This window comes from Ostrea edulis, chromosome 2 (assembly GCF_947568905.1).
Source record: "Ostrea edulis chromosome 2, xbOstEdul1.1, whole genome shotgun sequence".
NCBI lineage: Eukaryota > Metazoa > Mollusca > Bivalvia > Ostreida > Ostreidae > Ostrea > Ostrea edulis.
In genome coordinates, this window is record NC_079165.1 from 65,334,864 (window position 1) to 65,360,691 (window position 25,828).

General features: G+C 36.6%; 2 protein-coding genes across 3 annotated transcripts; one reads left to right on the forward strand and one right to left on the reverse strand.

The window, feature by feature from the left end:
• The first annotated feature begins 3,801 nt into the window (after positions 1 to 3,801).
• On the forward strand, positions 3,802 to 20,301 carry LOC130052324 (protocadherin-9-like). Of its 2 annotated transcripts, XM_056156823.1 has the most exons (20): positions 3,802 to 3,925; positions 4,020 to 4,256; positions 7,454 to 7,597; positions 8,175 to 8,357; positions 8,550 to 8,612; positions 8,742 to 8,906; positions 8,999 to 9,080; positions 9,370 to 9,548; positions 10,627 to 10,788; positions 10,912 to 11,027; positions 11,140 to 11,317; positions 11,409 to 11,570; positions 12,314 to 12,445; positions 14,577 to 14,699; positions 15,528 to 15,716; positions 15,978 to 16,168; positions 18,671 to 19,231; positions 19,524 to 19,696; positions 19,780 to 19,835; positions 19,973 to 20,301. In XM_056156823.1, the coding sequence occupies exons 1-20, from the start codon at positions 3,856 to 3,858 to the stop codon at positions 20,155 to 20,157; spliced, it is 3,351 nt and encodes a 1,116-aa protein (XP_056012798.1). In that variant the 5' UTR covers positions 3,802 to 3,855; the 3' UTR covers positions 20,158 to 20,301. The 2 variants fall into 2 exon arrangements, with proteins under 2 accessions (XP_056012798.1, XP_056012799.1); XM_056156824.1 differs by lacking the exon at positions 15,528 to 15,716.
• Positions 20,302 to 24,051: 3,750 nt separating this feature from the next.
• Positions 24,052 to 25,095, reverse strand: LOC130051481 (uncharacterized). Its single transcript, XM_056153432.1, has one exon. The coding sequence runs from the start codon at positions 25,093 to 25,095 to the stop codon at positions 24,052 to 24,054; it is 1,044 nt and encodes a 347-aa protein (XP_056009407.1).
• Between the last annotated feature and the right edge of the window lie 733 nt (positions 25,096 to 25,828).

The following is a 25,828-nucleotide window of genomic DNA, read 5'->3' on the forward strand; positions in this document are numbered from 1 at the left end:
GGGCTATTCCGCATCTTGATGAGGCGAGGCAAGTGTGAAATAACCCATTTGTTGAGTGGAACATATTTCTTTGATTGAATGAAAAGGTGAAGATAACGAATAGTGATCAATCTTATAACTATAAGAGTTACAAAATTAAGAGTTGGGCAAACACGGGCCCCTGGATGATCAGGTGCCCAGGAGGAGTAAGCAATCCCTGTCGACCGGTTACACCCCCGTGAGCCCTATATCTTGATCAGGTAAACGGAGTAATCCGTAGTCAAACTCGGTGTGTAAAGAACGGCATTACAAATGGTATGATACAGTCAGATGACATTTGACCCAATGACATGTTGTATTGGCAAACTATATTGTTATTTGCGAAATGCTGACTTTAAACGAGACTTAAAACCGCAGTAAAATTAACTTTTTTGTCAGTAACCTGCGTCAATTTAAAAATTCATCATACACAGAACAAGCTTTTGCGTATCGAATCAGTTGAGAGACATATAAACACCATGTGCAGGTGAATAGTGTTACATAGATATGGGAAGCTGAAATCATCCCGTTTATCATAAAGTTCAGTTGTTAGCCGTGAACATCTATATTCACCAAAATATCTAAGTACGAAGCAGGATTGGAAGACTGGTGTCTTTTTTTCCCCCGAGTTCACTGGGATATATCGAATCGACATATGAATGAAATGATTATTGTTAATAGATAAAACGTCGTCGATATATCTAAATGTCGAGTTTAGAAGTCACAGCTAGATTGATTGGTTGTATATGTTTAATGTCCCTCTCGAGAATCTTTCACTCATATGGAGACATTGCCGGTGAAGGACTGCAAAATTTAGGCAGCGGTCTCATCCGAAGGACTGCCCCATTTAGTCGACTCTGACGAGAAGCAAAGGGTACTGAGGACCTATTCTAACCCGGTTCCCCACGGGACACACAGCTAGAGATTTTCTCTTCTCATGTAGATTCTGCCTCATAAGAATTTAAAAAGAGTTCAGCTAACAAATGAGCATAATTCGTGCGCATTGGAATTCCAACAGATTGGTGGAATACCTTATCACAAAGACCTCGAAGATATTGTCAATGAGGACCTCGAGCCTATTTTTGATATCAACTTCAGAGTACTTGTGCGTAGAATCAGAGTGGTGTTTATCAAAGTATTTTTTTAAATAACTGATCACTAGATATGAATATTTTGTTGAAGAAGCAACTGTCTATAATGTCAAAAAATCTAGTCTTTAATTTATCGCGAGGAATGATCGTGTTGAAAAGTCATATGTTTTGATGTTGATTTGAGAAAGGTTTTGTGATTTCAAATTTACTAGAAATTCTTTAGAAGTTTTTAGAATCCACATTTGATTTACACCACTTCTGGCATATGTTGTTGCACAATACGTTTGAAAAGGTGAAGATTGAAGTTTCACCTTCACAGCTGTTAATATTGTCGTAAGGAGCAGAGATAGAGGCTTGGTAGAACATTTACTGGATCTAAGGCAAGGGTTTTTGTAAAACTTAGGAATCCAGTATAGGTACGGTAACTCGTATTCATCCGTCAACATTGAAGAGGATTTTACTGTAAATGTGTCTAAAACTGGAGCATGATTTTGAAGAATTTCGTCTTTTAAAAGGACAGTTGGAGTATAATATTGTATACATGTATATGTAAACTCGTTTCATATACCTCATGTACCATTCCATGGTTTGGGTGAAATGAACTGAACCGAACAGTGGAAGCATGCACCAAGACACCATGGTTAATATACATGTATTTACAGATCATAGTAACCATTATGGTGACGTTGAACTTTTGAAAAGAAGTATATATAAATTTGAAATCTTGTAATATATGTGAAAATCTTGAAATCGCGTGAATTGTATTCATGGAAAATCCATGATAGATTCGAATATATGATTCACAATTTTTTTAATATGAATTACTAAATTTTCCAATATAAGTTAGATTTTAGAATATTTTCGACACTACATTGTCTGTGTATAAATCACATACAATTGATAACAATTCATATTGATATTCAAATCATAAATATCAAAGATACATTACAATATATGTGAATCAGTTTAATAGTAAGAAAAGGACACTGTAGCCAGGGTAGCTGAATCATAAATTATCCATTCATTAAATCTATGTATGGTCCGAAATTTCGTACAACTGTTGTCCGCCTGATATAAATTGGCATCTATGTGATACGCATGTTCACATAAGATGCTGTTATCGAAGGCTGCAAACCATTTGAGTTGTCTTTCATTGCTCTACAATTACTTCCCTTGGGCATATATGAATTAAGTGCCCCGGATTAAATCAACCTTTTCCATTTATAACTGCTACACACAGGTTGGTGTTCCCCTATTTCATAAGAATTTGACGTATTTAATATCTGAATTTTCAAAACCCAAACCCACCCACCCAGAACTGTTCTGTTGTCTTTGGTTTTTCTTCTGAAACCAGGATACTGCTTGTGCTTGCTTTATCTTTCAGGTTACACTCCCAAATAAATGTCGGTGCGACTGATACAGAAACAATGACTTTGGTGTGACTTATGAGCTCATTGCCCAACGAGCGGCTTATTATATACATGTGAAATATATGACATTTGATTTGAAAATTCGGCCTTGATTTCTGCTCCTCCCAGGCTTAAGGCCATGTTTGTTTGATGTGTTTGAATCTCGACCTTGACCTCTGCATCTCCCAGGGTCAAGGTCATCCCTAATTGATGTTGACATTGATATGATGCTTATGGGGTTTGCCATTTGTGTGAGGCAGCCCACAATTTGAACTTGATTTGTTTGCTTTTGATACTTTAATCAGCCGTGCCCTTTATCGCCAAATAAAATTTATAAACACATATTGCTTGTGTCTGTTTGCACTTTCTGAGATAATTGTCGCATGTGTGTATTCATACGGATATCAGACATGCCTTGTATTGTTGCAGTGTATAATTGTTTTAACCAGATGCATTTGGTTTGGTGTCAATCGAACATCTGTACTACATAATGCATATTTTTAAAGTATTAGTTACGTGAACATTGCAGACGTCAACGAGCATGAATACTGATGGACATATCGATGTGCTCGAGACTGAATGTACAAAGTCGTGTTAAACGGTTTATTCAGTGCTTAATCTGTCAATTTCCCCAAGTCAATATTTACATCAAATTGTGCGCAGGAGTTGCTAACATCATCAACCAACGTTTAAATTAGGGTGTCGCCTCACTATATTTTATAAAATAACCTTCCACTATTTTCTTCCAAATGCAATTGTTTTCTGGCATTTGATTCAGTGAAAGTTGATAGCTTTTTAAACTAATTCAGTCTCAGAACTTAGAATGATTCTGTAGGCTTTAAACTAATTCAGTCTCAGAACTTAGAATGATTCTGTAGGCTTTGGAAGATGCGTATCAGGTGAGGCATTGTAAAAGAGGTCACCACAATAAACTCATATACTAATTATTCACGTGTATGAAAACGAACCACGGGAATTTCACGTGTGAAATATTCGGGTACAAACGAAATGCATAAAAATGACGTTCATTTATTCATTAGATTTCTTTTATTTAAAAAAAGATTTCTTAACTTTAAAGTCGAAATGATGAATATTATACAATAATGAATACAATGACCTCGCGAAACACAGTACAAGAAATTATGGATAAGGACAAATAAGTGCAGATTTTTTAAAATGTAGAGTCAGTAGAACAATATGAACTCGTGCGCAAAACTACACATATCATATTTCATTTATGTAAAACGATTGTAAAATTACAATTGTCAGACCTCTCAAGAAAAGAAAGCCGTTTAAAATTTTACGGGCATTTAAAATTATCGGCATGCCTATCGGACATGGATATGTGTAAAAGAAATTACTTTTGCCTATGGATATTTAGCATTTTGATTTCTGTCGATATTTCTGGTAAGTTTATTCCCATTTCGTGATTTACTGAATATTACATGAAATATTAAAATTTACTTTAATTCAAGAAATACAGCGATTTTCGTATTTCTAGGGGGGTACACAATTACCGAGGGTGACAGCAGTAGTAGATCCTGTTCTGCTGTCCAGTTCTTGACGTTCAGTAACGCTAGGTACTTCGAGGGAAGTTGTATTTGGGATGCAACAAGTGCTCTCAACACAAATTGTAACTACGTCAGTAGCTGTACCATCCAGGCAACAAACAGCTGGCTCGGTCACGATCCGTGTGTAGGGGCCCACAAAGACCTGGTTTGGCAGGAATCGTGTACAGGTAACCATTTTCCTTGTACTTTGGGAAACATTGTAACTTTCACTTAATTTCATGGTTTTTAAACACCGGTTTATTTCGATATCAAAATCGCTGCTTTTCAAGTTTTGTTTTGTACTGTGGTTCATGTTATTACTGAGTCTTTGTTTTATTTGATTCAGCTACGGATTTTATCTTATGGAAAATGTACACAAAACATAGATAAAACATAGATAAAACATATCATTATGTATAAAGTCAATCCATTCAAAATTATTTCTTAATTTTGCTGACAAATGTAATTAAGTACATAATACAATAATAAGATCATAGTTACGCACCTGGTTGTGATATGGAAAAAATATTATACACATATTTATCTGTTGAACCCCAAAACTCGAATCTTCTTCGGATGTTCTACTGGGGGTGAGTCTCTCTGCATCATGATTTCGTTTCTCTTCGAAGATATTGAAGTTTGTTTGAAAAAAATACCGTATAGTAGTAATTTTTCGCAGAATTTTTTGAAATTATTTTTTCCAGAATGAATAGGCGATTACTCCTTGTTGCATCTAACTCTATTGTTTACCGGAGAGATATTCTACAGAATTTGAGGACAATAAAACGTGTTTTCATAAACTCTGTAACTCTTGATATTTGTAAATCCCTAATGCACGTGATTCAGGCACCAGTAGGTTCTCAGATACACGGGTTCTCGATATTTGATTGCGTTCTATTTAACTGTAACCGCTTTTTTGAGAAATGCCGCGTCTGAATGATGCTCAATGCAGAAACGCAATAGGACGACTGGAAGCAGGTGTGTTACAGTCTTCAGTTGCAAGAGGTTTCAATGTTACACAACGCACCATAGCTCGTCTTTGGAGCAGACATCAACAGCATGGTACAACAAATGATAGTCATAGAGCAGGTAGACCACGCGTGATGTCAGCCGCACAGGATCTCTTCATCCGATTGCGTCATCTTCGTCAACGATTTACAACAGCGTCATTTAGAGCATCTGCCATTCCTGGGATTCGTAGAATGTCAGATCATACTGTTCGCAATCGACTGCGGGATGCTGGGATTAGAGCGCGCAGACCTGTTCGTGGCAATGTTCTGACTCTGCAACATTGCCGGAACCGACTTCAATGGTGTCAGAGTCATAGAGTATGGCTACGACAACAATGGCGGTCAGTTTGGTTCAGCAGTGAATCTCGATTTTTACTACAGCCTGGTGAAATACTTAAAAGTGTTCAGGCGCCACAAATAAACGTTTTGCGCAAAATTGCATCCAGGCAGCTGACTGGTTTGGAGGGGTAGTGTTATGATGTGGGCAGCAATATCTTATACAGACAGGCCAACATTGGCTCCCATACAGGATACTTTGACGGCTCAACGGTATACTAATTAAGTCATACACCCACTCGTGGTTTCAATAATGCAGCATCATGGAGCAGTATTCCAACATGACACCACCAGACCACATACTGCTCGTTCAACGCATGATGTTATGCAAAGATACAATATCCAGGTTTTTCCTTGTCCATCCAAATCAAGAGATTTGAACCATACTGAACATGCATGGGACGAACTGGATAGGTGCATCCGCCAATAACAACCGCAGCCTCAGGTTCTGCAATAACTGGTCCAAGCTCTGCAGTTAGAATGGAACAACATCCCTAGATAGTTTTTAGAGACTTAATTGCGTTCATGAGAAGGTGTTGTTAGGCAGTCATTGGTGCGCATGGGATACACTAGATATCGAACTTGGATGACCTTGAACTGTTAATGACTGTAATTATCATTAGTAGTTGTGATACTTTGATTATTAACCCAACGTTTACATTATTTTTGAATTATCAATAAAGAATCATTAAATATTTTTCATGTCTTATCGTGCTATGCGTTTTGTTTTTTGATCAGTATTGTATATATCTTTAATATAATGTAGTGTTCTTTCTGGAGATATACTCCGTTTTCATTTGTAAGAACGAAACGATGATTGAAGGTGGTCTACGGAACAAATGTGTTGCTTTCAAGTACTAGTACTTCACTATGAAATTTACCTCCACCAAGTTGGGCGGACAAAGAGGTTCATGGAACAGTCCAAAAACACCACCTCCCCATTTCACAGTGGGGAGTAATTATGAAGCATTGTCTTTCTTTTTTACGATTGTGTCTAAACGTAATTGTAGAGTTCTCACACTGAACTTTGGATTTAAGCATATTTGCCTCAAATTTTATTCCTCATAAGGGTAAATGAACATTTTTTTTTTAAAAATTATATCTGTTCGTCAATACAACCTATCATTAGGTCAAGTGCTTTCTGACGTGTTTCATACCGATTGTTAGGCCGTTCCTGGCACATTGATTTTGACTACGGATAACTCCGTTTACCCGATCGGAATATAGGGCTCACGGCGGGTGTGACCGGTCGACAGGGGATGCTTACTCCTCCTAGGCACCTGATCCCACCTCTGGTGTGTCCAGGGGTCCGTGTTTGCCAACTATCTATTTTGTATTGATTATAGGAGTTATGAGATTGATCACTTCGTTATCTTCACCTTTCATCTGCATATTCTGAGAAAGTATTGTCTAGGATTAGTTAGAATAAAAGGTTTGAAAATTATGTAGATGAAAATTGTTATTCTCATTATATAATCAGAAAGAATTTCCTCTGCATTATTATCCGTGGGACAATTTCAAGACACATTATGTGCACAGTACTTATTGAAAACTTTGTTGGAATAATTTTTAGCTAGACTAGGATATCATGACATTATACATATATTGGAAATTTGTGCATTAATGTAAAAACACGTACCCCGAATGAAACCGAGACATTCCATCAATTAACAAAGATCTGAATTTTTTCTCTCTACTCTTAAGTAAAACCGCAAATTTATTTTTCATAGTTGTATAATATAAATTGTAAATTTACATTGCTCAAAATCCGATGATAAACCATTGTCATCATTTGTATAAATACCAGGTTTGTGATATTTAGCTTTTCAGAGTTTGAATAAAGATTTCATGCGCTGAGTAAAAACAACGGGAAATGGGTTGAATCCGAAGGCATAGCTACATGTAATACTGAAAGAATGATAAGCTCCTTTTCCGCGAAGTCCCGCAGTTGATCATGTGAAAGACTCCATGATATCATCATTTCTGTAAGTAATGGTCGTTGTATCAATCGGTAAGATGTTACTGTTGATCTCGTGCAGATATCTGGACTTCCTGGAGTTCCTGGACCTGCCCCACGACCTGTACCAGCCAGACGCTGACCAGAACCAGGACCTGTAATCGACCCGCGGGATGTTCTGGTTCCTCCAGCGAGTCCAGTGACTGCTTGTCTGTAGGATGTCCCCGTATGTACACGTGTAATATATTACGCTACTGAATAGTGAATTGTGTTTTTCGCAGTTTGTATCTTTTATGCGTTTTATGGTATACAGTTGTATTATGTATCTTGGGGAAATAGTCAAAAGTAATGCTCCGCACTGGTGAAGAAGACTTCATGAACTATTATCTGAGTTCAATTGCTGAGGGCAATAGTTCATGAGGTCGACCACACCTCCAAGTGACAAGAGTTTTGACTCTTTTCCTGAGATACATAAAATAACAGATTTATTATCCAATAAAAATCTACTTAGAACCACAGTGTTGTAGTTTATGATAATATACAGCTATTTCGATACAACACATTCGAAGCAAAAGTGCAGTGCCATGAACAGGTTAAAACTATCAATGTTTAAACTGTTACATTCACAGAGAAATTAAGTAGAAACAAACAAACACTGTTAATTAGTCCACTGATAGACAACAGGATAATGAAAGTTCATACGTTATCTAGTAGATTCTCGTTCTGATATTGAGTGCATGTTACTCTTTCAATAATTATTTTGTTGGTTTTCGTAATCTGATCGTTTATTTTCTTGACTTTAGGACACGGGGAATGGGGAACATGGGATACGTGGAATTCATGTTCAGTCACTTGTGGCGGGGGTACGAAGACACGGTCAAGAGAATGTGACAATCCCTCCCCCCATAATGGAGGCAACACCTGCGGGTACCCTGGCCCGTATACAGACACAGAAACTGTCAACTGTAACACTCTGGACTGCTTCAGTAAGTGTAACTTGTTAGATAAAAGTTATATTGGTTTTTACTTTTTTTAACGATCGTTACACTTCCATGGGAGCATTGCTTGCATATTCGTGTAACTTATAAATTCATAGCGATGGGCTACTTCCAAAATTAAGACATTCGTTCTTGCGTTATATCATTCAATACTCTGAATCATAAGTCATTATATTTCAGTTTGTGGTAGCAGGGATTACGTTCACTCTATTTCTACTACGTCATCGACGAACACAGCTCAAAGTATGTGTGCCAATACATGTATATGGCTAACACTAAAAAATTCTAATCCATGGCTTTTTTAAAAAACACACCATCGATTCATACTACGAATAAGCTTTGCAAATCCAACAAAGTATTTTTTACGTCCAGGACAGATTGTTTTGATTGAAGACGCATCACTAAGATTGACTTGTTGCGGTGTTATAAAGACGTGGACTTTCCACGCTGGCAGAGCAGGAGAAATCAACTTCCAGGTTTGGCGAAAGGATGGAACCACTTACACACTGCTTGGCAAAAACAGTTATACTGTACCAGGTAGGTATAAATCTTGATGTATTCCGAGTATGTTCATGCCGAAAGTCTAAGTGACCATATGTACATATAACTTTCATTATAACTATTATTAGCCGGAGCTACTGGAATAACTCACACTTACCAAGTTCCCGAGTTTGACAGAATCACAACACAAAGTGGGGATCTAATTGGGTGGTTGGTGAAAATATTACATTCTAAGATCGTTCTCTTGTCTTTAAAATACGTGTACCACTAAATAAAAGAATGAAGAAGGAAGAATATAAACAATGCAATGCTGAAAATTTTGATTCTTGAAAGTATTTAGGATAATACAAATACATATGCGATAAGTTTATTCTAATTTTGGGACCAGAGACCACAACAGCAAAGACAGTTCATATATATATATATATATATATATATATATATATATATCATATTTTGTAAACCAGTTGCAAATACACGCCACTTTTACATCATACAGGTTCTGTCCGGTAGACCCGGTGGTATCCTTCTCCTCCGGGAATTTAGATTATCCTGATAACATTAGAGTCGGGACGTTAGCCGCTGGTGTGACTATGTATGAGGGGAGCACGTTCTCCTGGACCTCTGTGGGGTATACTAACGATATTTCATACGCCATCAAAGTGTCAACAGCGGACAGTGAGTACGATTTATATTTTCTGACCACCACAACGTCTTTGTTCTTTTGATATGAATTGAAGTCTATTCGGAGTCTTGCCGATAGGGAAAGACAAGCGTCGTATTCCTTGACGAAGAGAAAGTCTGATCAGTGTGTACTGGTGTGACCGGTCGACAGGGGATGCTTACTCCACCTAGGCATTTGATACCACCTCTTGTATATCCAGGGGTCCGAGTTTGCTCAACTCTTGATTTTGTATTCCTTATAGGTGTTATCAAATTGATCACTATTCGTTATCTTCACCTTTTATCAGTTTGTAATTATTAGAATGCAGCTTAAGGATAACTAGATCCATTTGTTTAATTCATCAACTTTTGTGAAATAAAATGGGAATTTGATTTCGTTATAACATGAGATAGTACATGGATACACGTTCACAACAATATAAACTTGGTCACTATGAATTGAATTCGGATTTGCTTATCATATACATTGTATAGGATATTATTATTATTTGTTTTTTTTTTATAATTTCATCATTTATTAAAAAGTATACATACTATTTGGGATAAAATATCCTCGGATACTCCCTCTTAATTCTCACCAATGGTGCCAGGGGCCCATTGGATTGAATGTATTTTATTATAATATTATTTTATATAAGGCATATATATAATTTGTATGAAAATACATAATATCAAATATTTTTCGAAATCAATTGTATAGGATATTAGGTCAGTAACAAATATTCCTACTTGTCAAAAAATGAAGATTTTCCATTTCGTTAAGTTAAACAGAATACATTTTTCTTCCGTATTATTGTAAAGGTTATCAAAAGTAACTATGCTATTAGATATTCCTATGCAATGATCGCCTATGGAAACAACAGCATTCACAGACTGCAAACTCCCAACAAAGTTTTTCCCTGCCTGTATGTCTCTGTTTACAACTTCTTTAGACTGCAGATCACTCCCAAAATTTTATGAACTCTTGCAGCTCATGAAACCTATTCTGTGAAAATTGTAATGAGTGAGATAGAAAGAGAAAGAAAATTATTAACTTACTGTACATTTGTCAATTTGTCGATTTGTATACCAGGTGGCTCTCCTTACTTTGTGAACATGGGGCTGACGAGTACGGTATATGACAATACTATGATAGGGAGCCGGGTGTATGCCGTCAGTGTCTGGGACGCCGATAAACGGGAAACTATCACCATTTCCCCAACAACTGCAGTCACCCACCTCAACTATAACAACGGTTTGACGTCATTATCATAGGAGATATCTCTTAGTAGCGTTAAAAGTAATACATAAAATTCTAAGATAAAGAGTCTTTCCATTAAGATATGTAACTGAATATAGTTATCTTTTTTAATTACAGGATACATTGTCACCGAGTCTGACTTGTCGCTGGGGACTTACTCGCTATCCCTCAGGGCTACGGACTCATGTCAAAACTCAATTGAGGCGACTGGAACTATCGAAGTAGTCAACACGGTAAGATTTTGAACATGTTTTAACTTTAAAAGTGGTTCAAAGCAAGTTAATTTTGGTTGTATTTTAAATTAAAGTCCCCAATGACTGATATATGTACAAATGAATATTTCAGCCTCCGGTTATCACTAATTTGCCAGACAGCTATCTGTTACATGAAGATGCAAAGGACCGTGTGCGCCTATTTACTATAAGAGCATTTGACCGTCAGTCTGACTTCATCATTTGTGTTAAGTCATCCACATCACCATCAAACGCACCATTCGAAGTTCAAGTGATCCAAGGGACTTCAGGTATACTCATTTTGAAATGGTTTTATATAAAGAAATAAAATGTATTCAACATGCTTACAGTGAACTTTTCATTTCAAAAATCTTATTCTAGATTATGGAATATTTTCCTTGCCAAATCCTAACTTCAGTTTTGATACTGTCAAACAATACAAAATATCGGTTTCCTGTTCCGATGCAACTGGAGGGTCTGACTCCGGGGACTTCTTTGTGAACATACAGAAAAATTCTCCACCTGTCATTAAAAATCTTCCAGGTAATGTTGCAATTTTCATAATTCGATATTAATATTGTTTGTTTTCTTTTACTCGACCGGCTGAAATTCATCTCACTGAACCGACCATTTTTAACGCAAAATTTCCACGAGATTTTTGGGTGGATTTTATTAAAATTTATTTACCGGTAGGTAGATTTGAATCTCTGTAACGTTCCCATAGCTTAAAGTAAAAGTACTTCCTATTTTGCCTACCTTCCTACCCAAACTTTTCAAATAGATTCAAATGAGGACAAAGTATTTTCGAAGGTAGCCAAATAAAGAATATTGTCAGTTAATTCAATATGGATCACTTGAAGTAGTAGTTTGCTTAACTTCGACTTTCCTCGAAAGTCTCATTTTAATGTACAATACTAGTAATGAAAAGTGAAGATAACGAACAGTGCATGATCAATCTCATAAATCCCATAAGCAATACAAAATAGATAGTTGTGCAAACACGGACCCCTGGGCACACCAGAGATGGGATCAGGTGCCTAGGAGGAGTAAGCATCTCCTGTCGACCGGTCATCTAATGGCTTTCTTGTAGGCAGCATGCTATTAGTAAATGGAATTGAACAAAATCATTGGATAAAATTGTGGTGGAATATAATATTAATAATTCCTCTATTTCAATATTAATACAATATGAAATGGATTGAAATGTGTAATTAACCCGAAACAAATTTGCCAATTGTGATGAGTAAAAGTCCTTTCTGCACTAATTGTTATCTATTTTATTCAAGCTGACGTCATTTTGGACGTCTCCACGATACATTCGGGTGACGTAGTGTTTACTGTCGTCACTCATGACGAGGAAAACGACACGTTAACATTTACTTTGAGTCCTAGCAACGCTCCCTTCCAAATATTGAACTGTGAGTTGCTTTCTTCAGTTACTTGATGAACTTTGAGATACGAGGGTTGTTAAATATGTAATATGTATTGTACCACAGCGCGATAACACTTTGAACGATTTCGTGGATAATGATACTCTTGAATAGCTCTATTCAATACCTTTCCAACGGTATAAACACAAGCCTTCAGCTCCACATAGTTTTAAACTTATAGTCATTTCAATAGAGCCAGTCGTTGACCACTGTATTAAAAATGTTTGGGAAACGAGTTGAGAATATTGAAAAAATTAGAGCTTATATAAAAGTTCGTACAAAACTCGATCATTCGGTATTGTAGATTTTTACTGAATTAGGGGAAGTTTATGGGTCTGATAAGGTATCTTATGAAACAGTTCGTAGGTGGAGAAAGAAATGTCTGACTAGCAAAGAGTCCGTCAAAGATGCAGCAAAATATTGCCGACCTGTGACTGTAATAGGCAAGGCAAATGTCTCAAAAGTCAGAGAAAAAGTCAGAGAAATAATTGAAAGTGATGGCAGATACACGATTCGTGATAATACAAAAGCTGTTGGCATATCGCTATTGCGGGTGCATATCATTTTGAAGAGTATTTTGAAAGTACGAAAGATTTCTGCCAGATGGATACCGTATATATTGGCAGATGACCAAAAATGGATACGAGTACAAACCGCTAAGCAATTGCTCAAAATGTTTCCAAAATTCAATCAAAGAAAATTTGCAAACATTGTTTGCAAACATGGGTTTACTATTTCGAACCAGTAAGAAAAATGGGAAACAAAATATGACTAACTAAACACGGTAGAAGGCTTGTAGTTGCCAAAAGAACCATAAGCACAAAGAAGGTTCTTTATTGCATATTCTTCTCATGTGATGGTATAGTCGTACAAATTTCGTTGCCGATGGGCAAAAGTGTTAAATGGTCGGTATTACCGAGATGTTATATTAAAAAGCTCAAGAAATATTATCATAAACAACGCCCTGTGTCAGTATTTAGGCATGTTCGTCTACTTCATGATAATGCTCCATCACATACATGAAAGCATCGTCGAATACCCACGGCTGATCTCGTCTTCTACTCATCACTGATGACTAGAAGACGAGATCAGCCGTGGGTATCCGACAATGACATGAAAGGCGAAGACAACGAATGATGATCAATCTCATAACTCCTAAACAGAAAGTTGGACAAACACGGACCCCCGGATATACCAGAGGTGGGATCAGGTGCCTAGGAGGAGTAAGCATCCCCTGTCGACATACATCTGAGTTTGTGAAGCAATATTTGAAGTCGGAGAAGGTTACCGTCTTGCTACTCCATTCGACCTTTTCCTTTTTACAAAACTTAAAAAGTTCTTATCTGGTCGTCGGTAGAAGTCCCGACAAGCCCTTGGCTCAGCCATCAGTCAGTGCCTCAGAGGTCTACCTAAATCAGCGTACCGTGACGCATTTCAGAAATGGATTCAGAGATTGAAATTATGTATTTCAAACCGCGGAGAATACTTTGAAGGGATGTAATGTTCATTTTACTATTTGAGTCGAATGCTTTTGAGATATCGTACAATACACATTACATATCGAACAGCCCTCGTATTTCACTTGAATCGATTTATATTCAGTATATGGCTTCCAGTCTGTATTGAATCGTACTCCATATTATAACTTTATTCTTTGAATTTTAGCCCACATGGTCATAATAATTCTATATAACAAAACAAAAGTTTTTAAGTCATTTGAACTGCTTTTTTGAAGTAAAGAATGAAGATGTACACTTAATAAAGATGCCGCATACACTTACAATGTAATAAAGATGTCTCAATACTCTTAATGGAGATACCGCGATATTCTTGATAAAGATATCGTTATATGCTGGATAAAAATGCTCGCATACGCTTGATAATTATGCTGCTATACGTTTGATAGGAATGCTAATATGCTTATCAAGGATGCCGCTGTACATTTTTATCGATCTTACATACTAGCTTTTAAAATTTGTGTTTGCTAACTGAATATAGCGGAGATGACTAATTTTCTAATTATGCGAAATAGGCTAATTTGAACAAATGGTGTGTAATTCGATCACGCTTATTGACAGTGCATGTATAGATATACAGTCTACGGAATCTTTTTACAAAGATGGCGATATACAGGTGACTAGGGATTTGGCAGAAGTATTCCAGGCGGGGTATGATCTGTCTATAACTGTGGCTGACCCTCGTACAACGATACCAGCTCGGGTTCTGGCTGTCCACTTACAAAGTAAGTACTTCATTTATATAGAATCAGTTACACACAGTTGAATATCGTTGTGAACAAAAGTGTGTTTGGAGACCTCTTAATGTCGAACATATATCTTATTGTAACCAATAGATGTCTAACACCAGTTTAATTAATTGCATTTTCTTATGCATGGTTCCCTTTCGTAGTACTCACAGTCCAACTAATATTGGTAGTTTCAAAATCACAAACAGAATGGATACAAAAGGGTATCTAGACACTATAAGGAATGTAATTAAAATAATTTTGAATCAATATCTCTTAATCAACTACTGATTGGAATAACTGTTTAGTCCTAAAATTTGAAAGAGGTGTATTGCTTTATTTTATATACATGCATTAGATACTGGATTAAACAATCATGTCCATCAAAAGGAGTCACTACTTGTCCAAACAGCAAATCCTTTATGAAAAATGTGTCACACAACAAAATTGAAAAAAAAAATTCACTCTCTAATTTTACGTGTTTGCTTTCTGAACTTTTTCAAGAGACCATCACGATATTTAAAACTTGGTGTAGAACACCATACACTTAATCAATAAAAAGATACATGTAACTTTTTAAGTGAAATTCGGATATTAATCCAGACAATAGCCTTTGATGAAATATACACATAGTGTTTTTGAGTAAACCTGTCAACAGATATGCAAATGAGTCCTGCGTACCCACTCTCGTTTTTGTAGATCTGATAAGCTGCCATACTAAAATGTTGATTTAATGCAATGTCCCATTCAGTCTAAGTTGCATTAAAATTGACACCGGTGTACCTTTTCTCTGTTATATGAGTATGGAAGCGCTCTTCATTCCAGACGTCAATGACGTTCCTCTCTTCGGCAATTTGCCCATCAGCGGAACTTGGAATGTGCCGGAAAATTCGCCACTAGGAATTACTCTGTACAAAGTGGCCGTTAACGACCTAGATCTAGGGAGTACATTGCAATATGATGTGGGATTTAATCCAACAACTGGATCATCTTATTTTACAATAAACGAGACAAGTAATTTATGAATTATATTTCAACCATTATTTGAACAACCAGTTGAAGAAAAGGAAGGATTAAACAATCTGGATAAGATTTGATTTTTGTTTTATAGTTTCATTTTGTATACGTAATTGAACTCTCATTTTTAGATGGCAACGATCTCAGCATGATTTAAAAGGAATTTCGTTTGATTTACTAGATTTATGGAATATGGAAAAGCAATGAAAATTCAATGTTTTATTTTTCGTTTCTCGTTTTTGTAATTTTGATTTACAGATGGGGAGGTGATGACAAGTTCTACAATACTTGATTATGAAACGGTTCCTTCTAAACAATATAAGCTGATTATCACAGCAACAGATGGTAAAGATACCTCTACGGCCACCATGACTGTCTCTATTGCCGACGAAAATGAACAGTGCTCGTTCCATCAGAATCAGTACTCGGTTACTGCTGATGAAGGATCGGTAAGATAAATGCCATGTCAAATAGGCAATTGTGGTGTTAGTTACCCTCGATGTTTCCGAGTCGTATAGAAGAACTATTTCAGCAATATTTTTAACAATTCTTTTGTTTCGATAGCAACGTGCGTTTGACTTCCACGTTGTTCTTATAGTGAATCCAGCTTTATTGATTTAACTCTTGATCTCGTCATCTTCCACAATCTCTACGTACTATGTTTTCCAGGCAAGTAACCTTTTATTTCTTTTATGTTCTCTACATCTACCTGGAAATTGGTAGATTTTCTCTTTTTTCCTAAATTCTGTCTTGGTGTTTGATATGAAGATTGGTTTTCTTTGCATGTAGTTGATGGTTTCGGTGGATTTTCGAACTTCATTAAAGTGCTCTAATGCAAGATGAAGATAACGAACAGTGATCAATCTCATAATTCCTACAAGCAATACAAAATAAATAGTTGGGCAAACACGGACCCCTGGACACACCAGAGGTGGGATCAGGTGCCTAGGAGGAGTAAGCATCCCCTGTTGACCGGTCACACCCGCCGTGCGCCCTATAACCTGATCAGCTAAACGGAGTTATCCGCAGTCAAAATCAGTGTGCCAAGAACGGCTTAACAATCGGTATGAAACACGTCAGACAGCATTTGACCCAATGCGAGGTTGTATTGACGAACTAGATCGTTATAACGACCATAGAATTTGCGAAATGCTGACTTCAATCGAGACTGTTGAAATCCCTGTACCATCAACTTGTTTGTCAGTAGCTTACCTCGATTTAAAAACTGACTATACCCAGAACAAGCTCTTGCATATCGAATCAGTTGAGATATATAAACACCATATGCAGGTGATAATGGAATATTGCTACATAAATGTGGGAAGTTGACGATGGAGAAGCTGAAATCATCCCGTTTGCCATACAGTTGAGTTGTTAGTTTGCCGTTAATGTCTACTTTCAATAAAATATCTAAGTATGAAGCAGAAGTGGACGACTCTGTGGTGTCCATTATTTCGAGCTCACAGGGATATATCAAATCGACATATGAATGAAAGCTATCATTGTTAATAGACAAAACGTCATCGATATATCTAAAAGTCGAATTGAAGGTCACAGCGAGAGATTTTTTCTTCTCACGTACAAGTTTTTGAATAATCTAGCCCTTTACTCTATAGCACTGGCCATGATCATATCGTGTTTATATTTTACTGGTACAAGTTCTTTCCTGTCAGGGCACATGTTTTCCTAACGTTTCTTCATTCTGTCTCGTTTTAAATCTACCTTCTGTCTATTTTGCTACTTTTCTTTATTTCGCCTCCGTGGCTGAGGGCTTAGAGCATCGCGCTCAAATTTACACGGCCTCTCGCCTCTGGTCGGTGCGGGTTCGAATCCCGCTCGCGCCGGTAAGTGAGAAAGTTTTCCAGTTTACTTTCAGAAGGTCGGTGGTCTCTTCCGAGGTACATTGTATCTGGATTCTCTCTTCCACCAATAAAAACCTGGCGCCATCATTTAACTGAAAATTTGTTGATTGTGGCGGAAAACGTCAATCAATCAATCTCTATTTGTTTGCCATTACTGTGCTCCTTGACCCATCTTTTGTAGGGAATCTAGTTAATCCTTTGTTCTTTGTTTAAGATCCTATTCTTTCTTCATCTCTTACCCATATTTCTGGTGTCATTCTTTACTTGTGTTCATTCTTTGTGTTCTCCAACAAACTTAATAATTAACTCCTCTGAATCTACCAAACATTAAATCCTAATCAATTTTGTATAAGTTTGAATGAGAGGATGAATGAGTTTGAAATTCATGGTCACTCGCCCTTTTGATTGCACCCAAACCTTGAAAAAATGTTTCGATAATTAAAAAATGTCATTTTTACTTCTTCATAAAAATGAACAATGATACGCATATCGAAATTATGAAATATATATCCCATGAGTTGACCTCTAATTATGGGAATGGGTCTAGAAGTGATTAATTTTCACTTAGGATTTTTATTTTAGGGTGACTGCTTAAGCGTATGGTATTTTTGTTAGAAATAATAATTGATATCGTTCATGTTATATTCTATATTTGTGGTCTAATTTTTAATCCAAGGCAGACTACTGACAAATAAGTTAATGTTACAGAGGTTTCAAACGTCTCGTGTTTAAAGGCACAGCTAGCAAATTCTATGGTCGTGATAATAATCTTATTTGCAAACACAACCTGCCATGAGTTGGAATGCTATATGACGTGTTTCATACCTATATTGTTAGGCCGTTTTTTCCACACTAATTTTGACCACGGATTACTCTGCTTACTGATCTAAATAGAGGGCTCACTGCAGGTACGACCGGTCAACAGGGTATGGTTTCTGATCCTGGACACCTGATCCCATTTCTGGTGTTTTCAGGGGTTCGTTTTTGCCCTGATCTCGATTTCGTATTCTTTATAGGATTTATGAGATTCATTAATATTCGTTATCTTCATCGTTTGCACTAAATATATACACTGTTACATTTTTATAGGCAGGTGGTCTATTTTCGGACGCAGGGTTTGTGATACTTGACGAAGATGCCGGTTCCTCTCATACCTACAAACTGAGCTGTGGAGTAGAGTCGTGGAGATTCTCCATCAATACTAATTCAGGAAGGGTGTCCTATTTTTATTCGTATGACCTTGACACAGAAAAGACTTCTAGCTACAACTGTAAAGTGACAGCCACCGACTCCGGCTCGTTATCCTGTACCACCTCTCTAGTGATCAATATTTTAGACATTAACGATAATACTCCTACGTTTGATTTGTCAGAAGTGCCTGTTTACATCACTCCATACGAAACAACGGGAACAGTTCTGGTAAATGTCACAGCTACAGATGCAGATATATCTAGCTATGGTGATGTCACGTATAGACTCGATATGTCGTCATATAACTTTGAATATTTTGATGTGACATCTGATGGAGCCCTGTTTGTCAATAAGGAATTGACGGATTTCGTTATAGGAGACACGCTTGACCTCAATTTGTCTGCAGTGGATATTGGAGGAAAGCAGGGAACGGTTAAAATTCGTATCGTGTTTTATGAGGTATATGATGTTTGCATTCTTTGATCATCGGTAATTGAAGATTCCTACAAACTGATATAAATGATACGTTTCAACGGTGTCTGAACATCGGCTCTTAAGCAAGCTGAAAAAGCGCGGGAGTTTAGGAGTTATCTCTACACACAAAATGCATTAATTTTCAGTCAATATTAGATTCATTAATCATTGATCAAGACCAGAATAAAATCTGAAACCTTAAAAAATAATTCATATTTGACATTTAAAATGCATTTCCAATTTTGTCTAAAACAAGTTTACATTTTAAATCTTGCAGCTAAATACGACAACCACATCGACTACAGAAAAGCCTGTTGAATTCATCGCTTCGTCGTGGAACACACTGTGGTTGACATGCATGAGTGTTTTACTGGGAATTATGGGAGTTCTTTCTATTTATTTTTTCTTCACGTATACACCAGAGTCCATGAAAGGATTGCTTACCACCACGTATGTTTGGTTTCTACCATATTCCGAGATCTTGTAATTAAAGGGAAGTGTTCGTTGAATATAGTTTCACTTTTTTGTTTTAGAGTTAGAAAGAAAAGACTACAAACACTGCAAAAGAAAAAGATAAAGGGAACAAAAGGTTGGTATCAGTTTTAAAAATGAAACATAATTTTGTTTTTATTTCATTGTTAAACTTTTGAAAATCTATACTTTTAGTTGTTGTAAAAACTTGACATTTTTAAAGATTATCGAATTTGATGTATATTTGTAAAACAGAAACATCAAACACAGATATTACAGAAGTCAGCCAGAACAATGCCATTGAGGAAGTAATTCACAATTCAAAACACTGTCTACAATCCACGAGAGACAAGGAGCCAAACCCAGCATCTACACACCCATTTCCTAAAAACTACGAAGAGGATTTACCCAAATCAGTGGAAGTTGATGTGTGGAAATGAAACATATTAAGAGTGTGTGTTAAATATAGACGTCTGGTACTCTTGCAGGACTGTCAATTTCATGTTTTTGCTATTATTTTCCATTATAAATCGGATGTTTGTTTTTCTTTTAACACCTGTTGCACATTATATATTGAGAATTGTTGTTTTATTTGTTATTTTACTTTAGTTGAAAGAATTACGCATCATTTTTGTGTTATGTAAATGATGCTATAGAATTTTAAACACCAATCTAGTGAAAATTAGTTTACACTTAAAACAAAATATTTTTTTCCAAGATACAAGTCACAAAATATCTACGAAGCTGAAACTTGATGGATTATTGCAATACCCGACAATGTGGAAGCATTGATTCACAGAGAATGGGATTTATAGTCACCAGTATTTCATTAATAACATTTCTTACAAACAAGTGATATGAAATACCTTTTCTGAAGTTTGTTTCTTTTCCATGGACTACTGAAGGAAAACAAAAAGCATTGTGTGATTGCGTCATTTATTCACCAGTTAAATGACAAAGAATGAATAAAAAGTACATACAATACATATTGATCTATATCAATCAATATTACATGTAATAACTGTGACAAGGTCTTGTAATGATGAATTTAGGCTAAGAAATGCTATGTTGCAATTTGGCCTTTATTCCAACTATTGTTACATGATGATTGCAACAAGGTGACTTACACAAACGACCAAAAAGCATGCTAAATTCTTCTGCGTAACGCATGCAACACCACCAAAGGAGAAGGCAATTCATAAATCAAGGTTTACAATTAACTAAAACCTACAGTGGATGTGTTGACAAGAAATTTAAAGGGAAAGGCAACCCTAACCACATAGTTGCTTTTATGAATAAAGTATTACTTACTGATATCGTCATTGACAGTCTTTAACAACAAAAATCCTTGCTTAACAATTAAATCAATATTAATCAATCATGTATTTTGAATTACCCGCCACTAAGAGAGTGGCCATTGGAGTTTAATTTATGACGTCACACCGTCTATTCCGGTTATTTCATCATAAGCACTGTAAACATGACAAGTCACAAACAGTTAAGTTTGGAGCCGTATAGATTTGAGACTGCTCTTTCGCAAGAAGAAATTGAGGAAAGAAGACATTCACTCAAGTTGCAGAGCAGGCAGACGGTATACGTTTCTTCATTCTAATGTCTTGAACCTCAACTTGTCTTTTTAAATGACTTGGTTGAGTCGGGAATTTCGAGAAAAAAACCTCCAACTTTTTTCACGTCTCCCCTTCGCATTAGTGTAATTAACTGCTTGCCAGGAAGGCATCAACCTATTTATTCGTAAGATCTACCACATGCACATCTTTGATGATCTCACAGGTGCTTGGGTTCAGGACCCCCCCCCCCCCCCATCCGAATAAGCTACATGAGTTGATTTAATTTTTTGTTGTTGAAAATATTTCTTATGCATGTCAACAAAGTCTTGCATACCCATGAAGTCCAAAATACATGTAATTCAAAATAAGCCCTTTTAAAAAAAATACCCTCACTGGTTATTATAAGTTCTGTTATAATAACCAGTGAGGGTATTTTTTTTTTTAAAAGGGTTTATTTTGAATTATTTTGGACTTTATGGGTATGCAAGACGTTGTTGACATGCATTAGAAATATTACCCAAGCACCTGTGGATGATCTTAGAATCTCATCAAAACCGGAACAGATGGTGTGACGTCAAAATTATTGATTTTTCTGATCTTAAATACATAAGAGTTACACATCATGGCAACCTGTATAGGTCACAGGAATTTCAATTTTTGACGTTTCAAATTAGTCCTGAAGCTTATCTAGGCCATATATCAACAGAATTGTATGACAAATCTTTATCATATGATTAATCCTATCATTTATCATGTAAAAATATTTTGCGTTACCTTTCCCTTTAAAGGATTACTTTTTCATTAGAAAGCTGATACAGGGTATGCAAAGAACACTTTATCATGAAGACACACGGCTGCCCATAGCATTAGATCTCTTAGATAAGAACTATTCCTACATTATAAACAGTATATACCTGTCGTATTGGAAATGAAACTGTTCACAGCTGCCTTTACATTAGCATTTCGCGCCTTCTTATGTATAGGCCAATTCATACTGACCAAGAGTGTCACTGCTCAAAGTATATTAATTTCCTGATACTTTGTTGCATCAGGCTAAAATCCAACTCCCAATCAAACATTCTAATACAGACCAAAATACACCCTTCTAAATCAGGTCCAAAGTTTACTCAGTTTCAGGGATAACCTTTGATTCGCTATCAATTTGTAACAATGTACTACCTTGACTCGTTCCCTCGATACCAATTATAGCGAGCGAAGCTCGCGTCGTAAAGCGACGCGACGAGCTCGCTCCAATGATTATACATATGAGTCACGTGATTTGCTCTTTATCAGCTGAAAAAAGATGAGTATTACCCATAATGCTTCTGAAAAAATATCGCCGTCACTGCGGTATACTTCATTGATAATCCCGTAATTAAAATAATTAGATTGTTTAGAAAGTACAATAAATGTTTTTAAATTCCAGACAAGCTTTCTCATAGCTTCAAACATTTTGTTTTTGCTTTGTTTGAGAGAAGAAGAAAAAAAAAATTGCACCTAATATGACGTCACAATGTAACTGTTTACACCCACCTCGTTATATTTCCCGCGTTAAATGAAGAGGCGGATAAAATGTCTATAAGCAAGATTTTAATAGGCTTCGCTCGTCTCAACGGACACACCGTACAACATATTAATTCCTATTCATTTATGAAAGAGACAACCACTACCCTTGCTATGTAAGGCGTTCACAGTGATGTTATTCTATCATCTGGATAATGGCATTCACACCTGTTTCATTAGCTGCAATAATGTAGTCCTATCCTATATTTTTATTCTGACGTTTTCGGGATAGGGCTACACTTCCATAGGATCTCTGCAATGGTGCAAAATAATTTAATGAATAACCGATAATAAGCTCCGTGTATTAGTCCCAAAAGTTGTTGACACCAAAAGGAGTACCAACTTTGTGCTCGAGGATGTCTAATAAAGGTGTTATTCATTAAATAGCATGTACAGCACACAAAAGTTTTCATCTGCTCCGCCATGCTTGTTATCTCGAGATCTCGTAGGTGGATTTACTCGTTGGATCCTCCATCATAAAAAAGACAGCTATGTATGTGGTTTCAAGACTCGCGAGCTTGATCTCAATCTACAAAATATTTCCATTTGCATGGTGGCAGAGATATAGCGGCATGAAACTACAAGATCTTGTCCGAGAACTTTCCGCATTGTTAAAATTAGAGGATAGTCCTCAATTTCTCATTATTCACTGTGGAGCCAATAATGTTGAACAAATAAAGAATGCTTGCTGCAGATTCTTGTTACCAAAATCGTCGGAAAGACATATCATGTTCCCTTTCATCTCAATAGTTTGGTCTTCCGCGTTGCCTAGATCCTCTTGGCGTTTTTCTGGAAATACCAAAGCTATGAATAAGATAAGAAGTAGAATGGATAGGGAAACAATCAAATTCTTGTCAGTCAGGAATGGTCATTGCATTCCACAATTTGATCCCAAACTATCATGCCTGTTTGATACTAATGGAGTCAATTTATTCCAGCTTTGTAACCATCTACTTAACAAGAGGCCCATGAGCCACATCGCTCACCTGAGTCACCTTGGTCCATATCAGAAGACTTCCCATATATATATTTGCATGTAAAACCCTAGTCCCTATTATGGCCCCAACCTACCCCTGGAGGCCATGGTTTTTGCAAACTTGAATCTACATTATGTCAGAAAGCTTTCATGTAAATGTGAACTTCTTTGGCCCAATGACTCTTGAGAAGAAGATTTTAAAAGATTTTTCCTATATACTTACTTACTTAATCCTCTTCGTGCATGTCTGCACATAAGGCTGAAATCAGCTCCCGCCACACTTGTCTGTCCCTTGCCTTCTTTTCTGCTTCTTTCCAGGTTAGTCCCATCTCTTTCAACTCTCCATCTATCATTCTTCGCCAGGTTTCTTTTGGTCTTCCCCTCTTTCTTTTCCTTTTAGGAGTCCATCTGAGAGCGACATTTGCTGGGCATGCTTTGTTCATTCTCATGGCGTGCCCTAGCCACCTCCATCTGCGTTGTTTAATTTCTAATTGGATGCTCTTTTGAGATGTCTTACTCCATAGGTCTTTATTAGAGATCTTTTTCGGCCAATAGATTTTGCAGATTCTCCTAAGGCAGGTGTTATGGAAGGATGACAGCTTCTTAGGGTCGCTCTGAACGAGTTTCCAGCACTCTGCTCCATAAAGTAATATGGACTTGATATTACTGCTATAGATCTTTACTTTAGTTTTAAGGGAAACTTTTCCAGATCTCCATAAAGGTCTTAACTGACAAAAAGCTGATCTTGCCTTGCTAATTCTCGATGTTATGTCTTTTGATGTTCCATTGTCTTTACTTATGATGGCTCCTAAGTATGTAAAGTTGTCTATTTCTTCGATGTCATGATCCTGGATTCTTATGGGTGTATTACAGGTATTGTTTATCGCCAATACTTTTGTCTTCGTTGCATTTGTGTCCAAACCAATATACTGTGCAGTTGTTTCTAGTCGTGCTGTCTTTCTTTGCATTTGTTGTTTGTTGCTAGAGATAAGACATACATCATCGGCAAAATCCAGGTCTTCGAGAAATGATTCCAATGTCCATCTTATTCCAGTATTTTCATTTCCGAGGGTAGATCTCATGCACCAATCTATAGCCGTGATAAAGAGAAGAAGAGATATAATACAGCCTTGCCTCACTCCAGTGTGTACATTAAACCAATCAGATTGTTTCCCGTTGTGGATAACACAGCATTCATAGTTGTTGTAGAACGCTTTGACAAGTGCTACTATTTTGTCTGGTAGTCCATATGCTGAAAGTATTTTCCACATGTAATGTCTATCAATGCTGTCAAATGCTTTTTTGAAGTCTACGAAATTGAAGATGATTTTGCTTTGCCATTCTAAGCTTTGTTCGATGATATTTCTGATTGTAAATATATGGTCAATACATCCTCTGTTTCGTCTAAATCCAGACTGTTCTTCCCTCAATTTCTTGTCGATTAAGTCATCTATTCTATTTAACAATATTCTAAGGAATACTTTACTTGGTATGGATAACAATGTTATACCTCTCCAATTGTCGCATATTGTTAGGTCTCCTTTTTTTGGGCAGTTTTATGATGATGCCTTTTGTCCAGTCCTCCGGAATGTTTTCATTGTTCCAGATCTTATTAAACAGTTGGTGTGTAATAGTTGCTGTAAACTCTACATTTACTTTAAGTACTTCAGCACAAATTGAATATATTCCAGGGGACTTCCCGTTTTTCCTATATATTTGTATGTAAAACTTTGATCCCCCCTTGTGGCCCCATCCTAACCCCAGGGGCCATGATTTGAACAAACTTGAATCTGCACTATGTCAGAAAGCTTTCATGTAAATATCAGCTTTTCTGGCTCAGTGGTTCTTGAGAAGAAGATTTTTAAAGATTTTTCCTATATATTTGTATGTAAAACTTTGATCCCCCCTTGTGGCCTCATCTGACCCCCCGGGGCCAGGATTTTAACAATTTAGAATCTGTACTATATCAGGAAGCTTTCATATAAATCTCATCTTTCTGGCTCA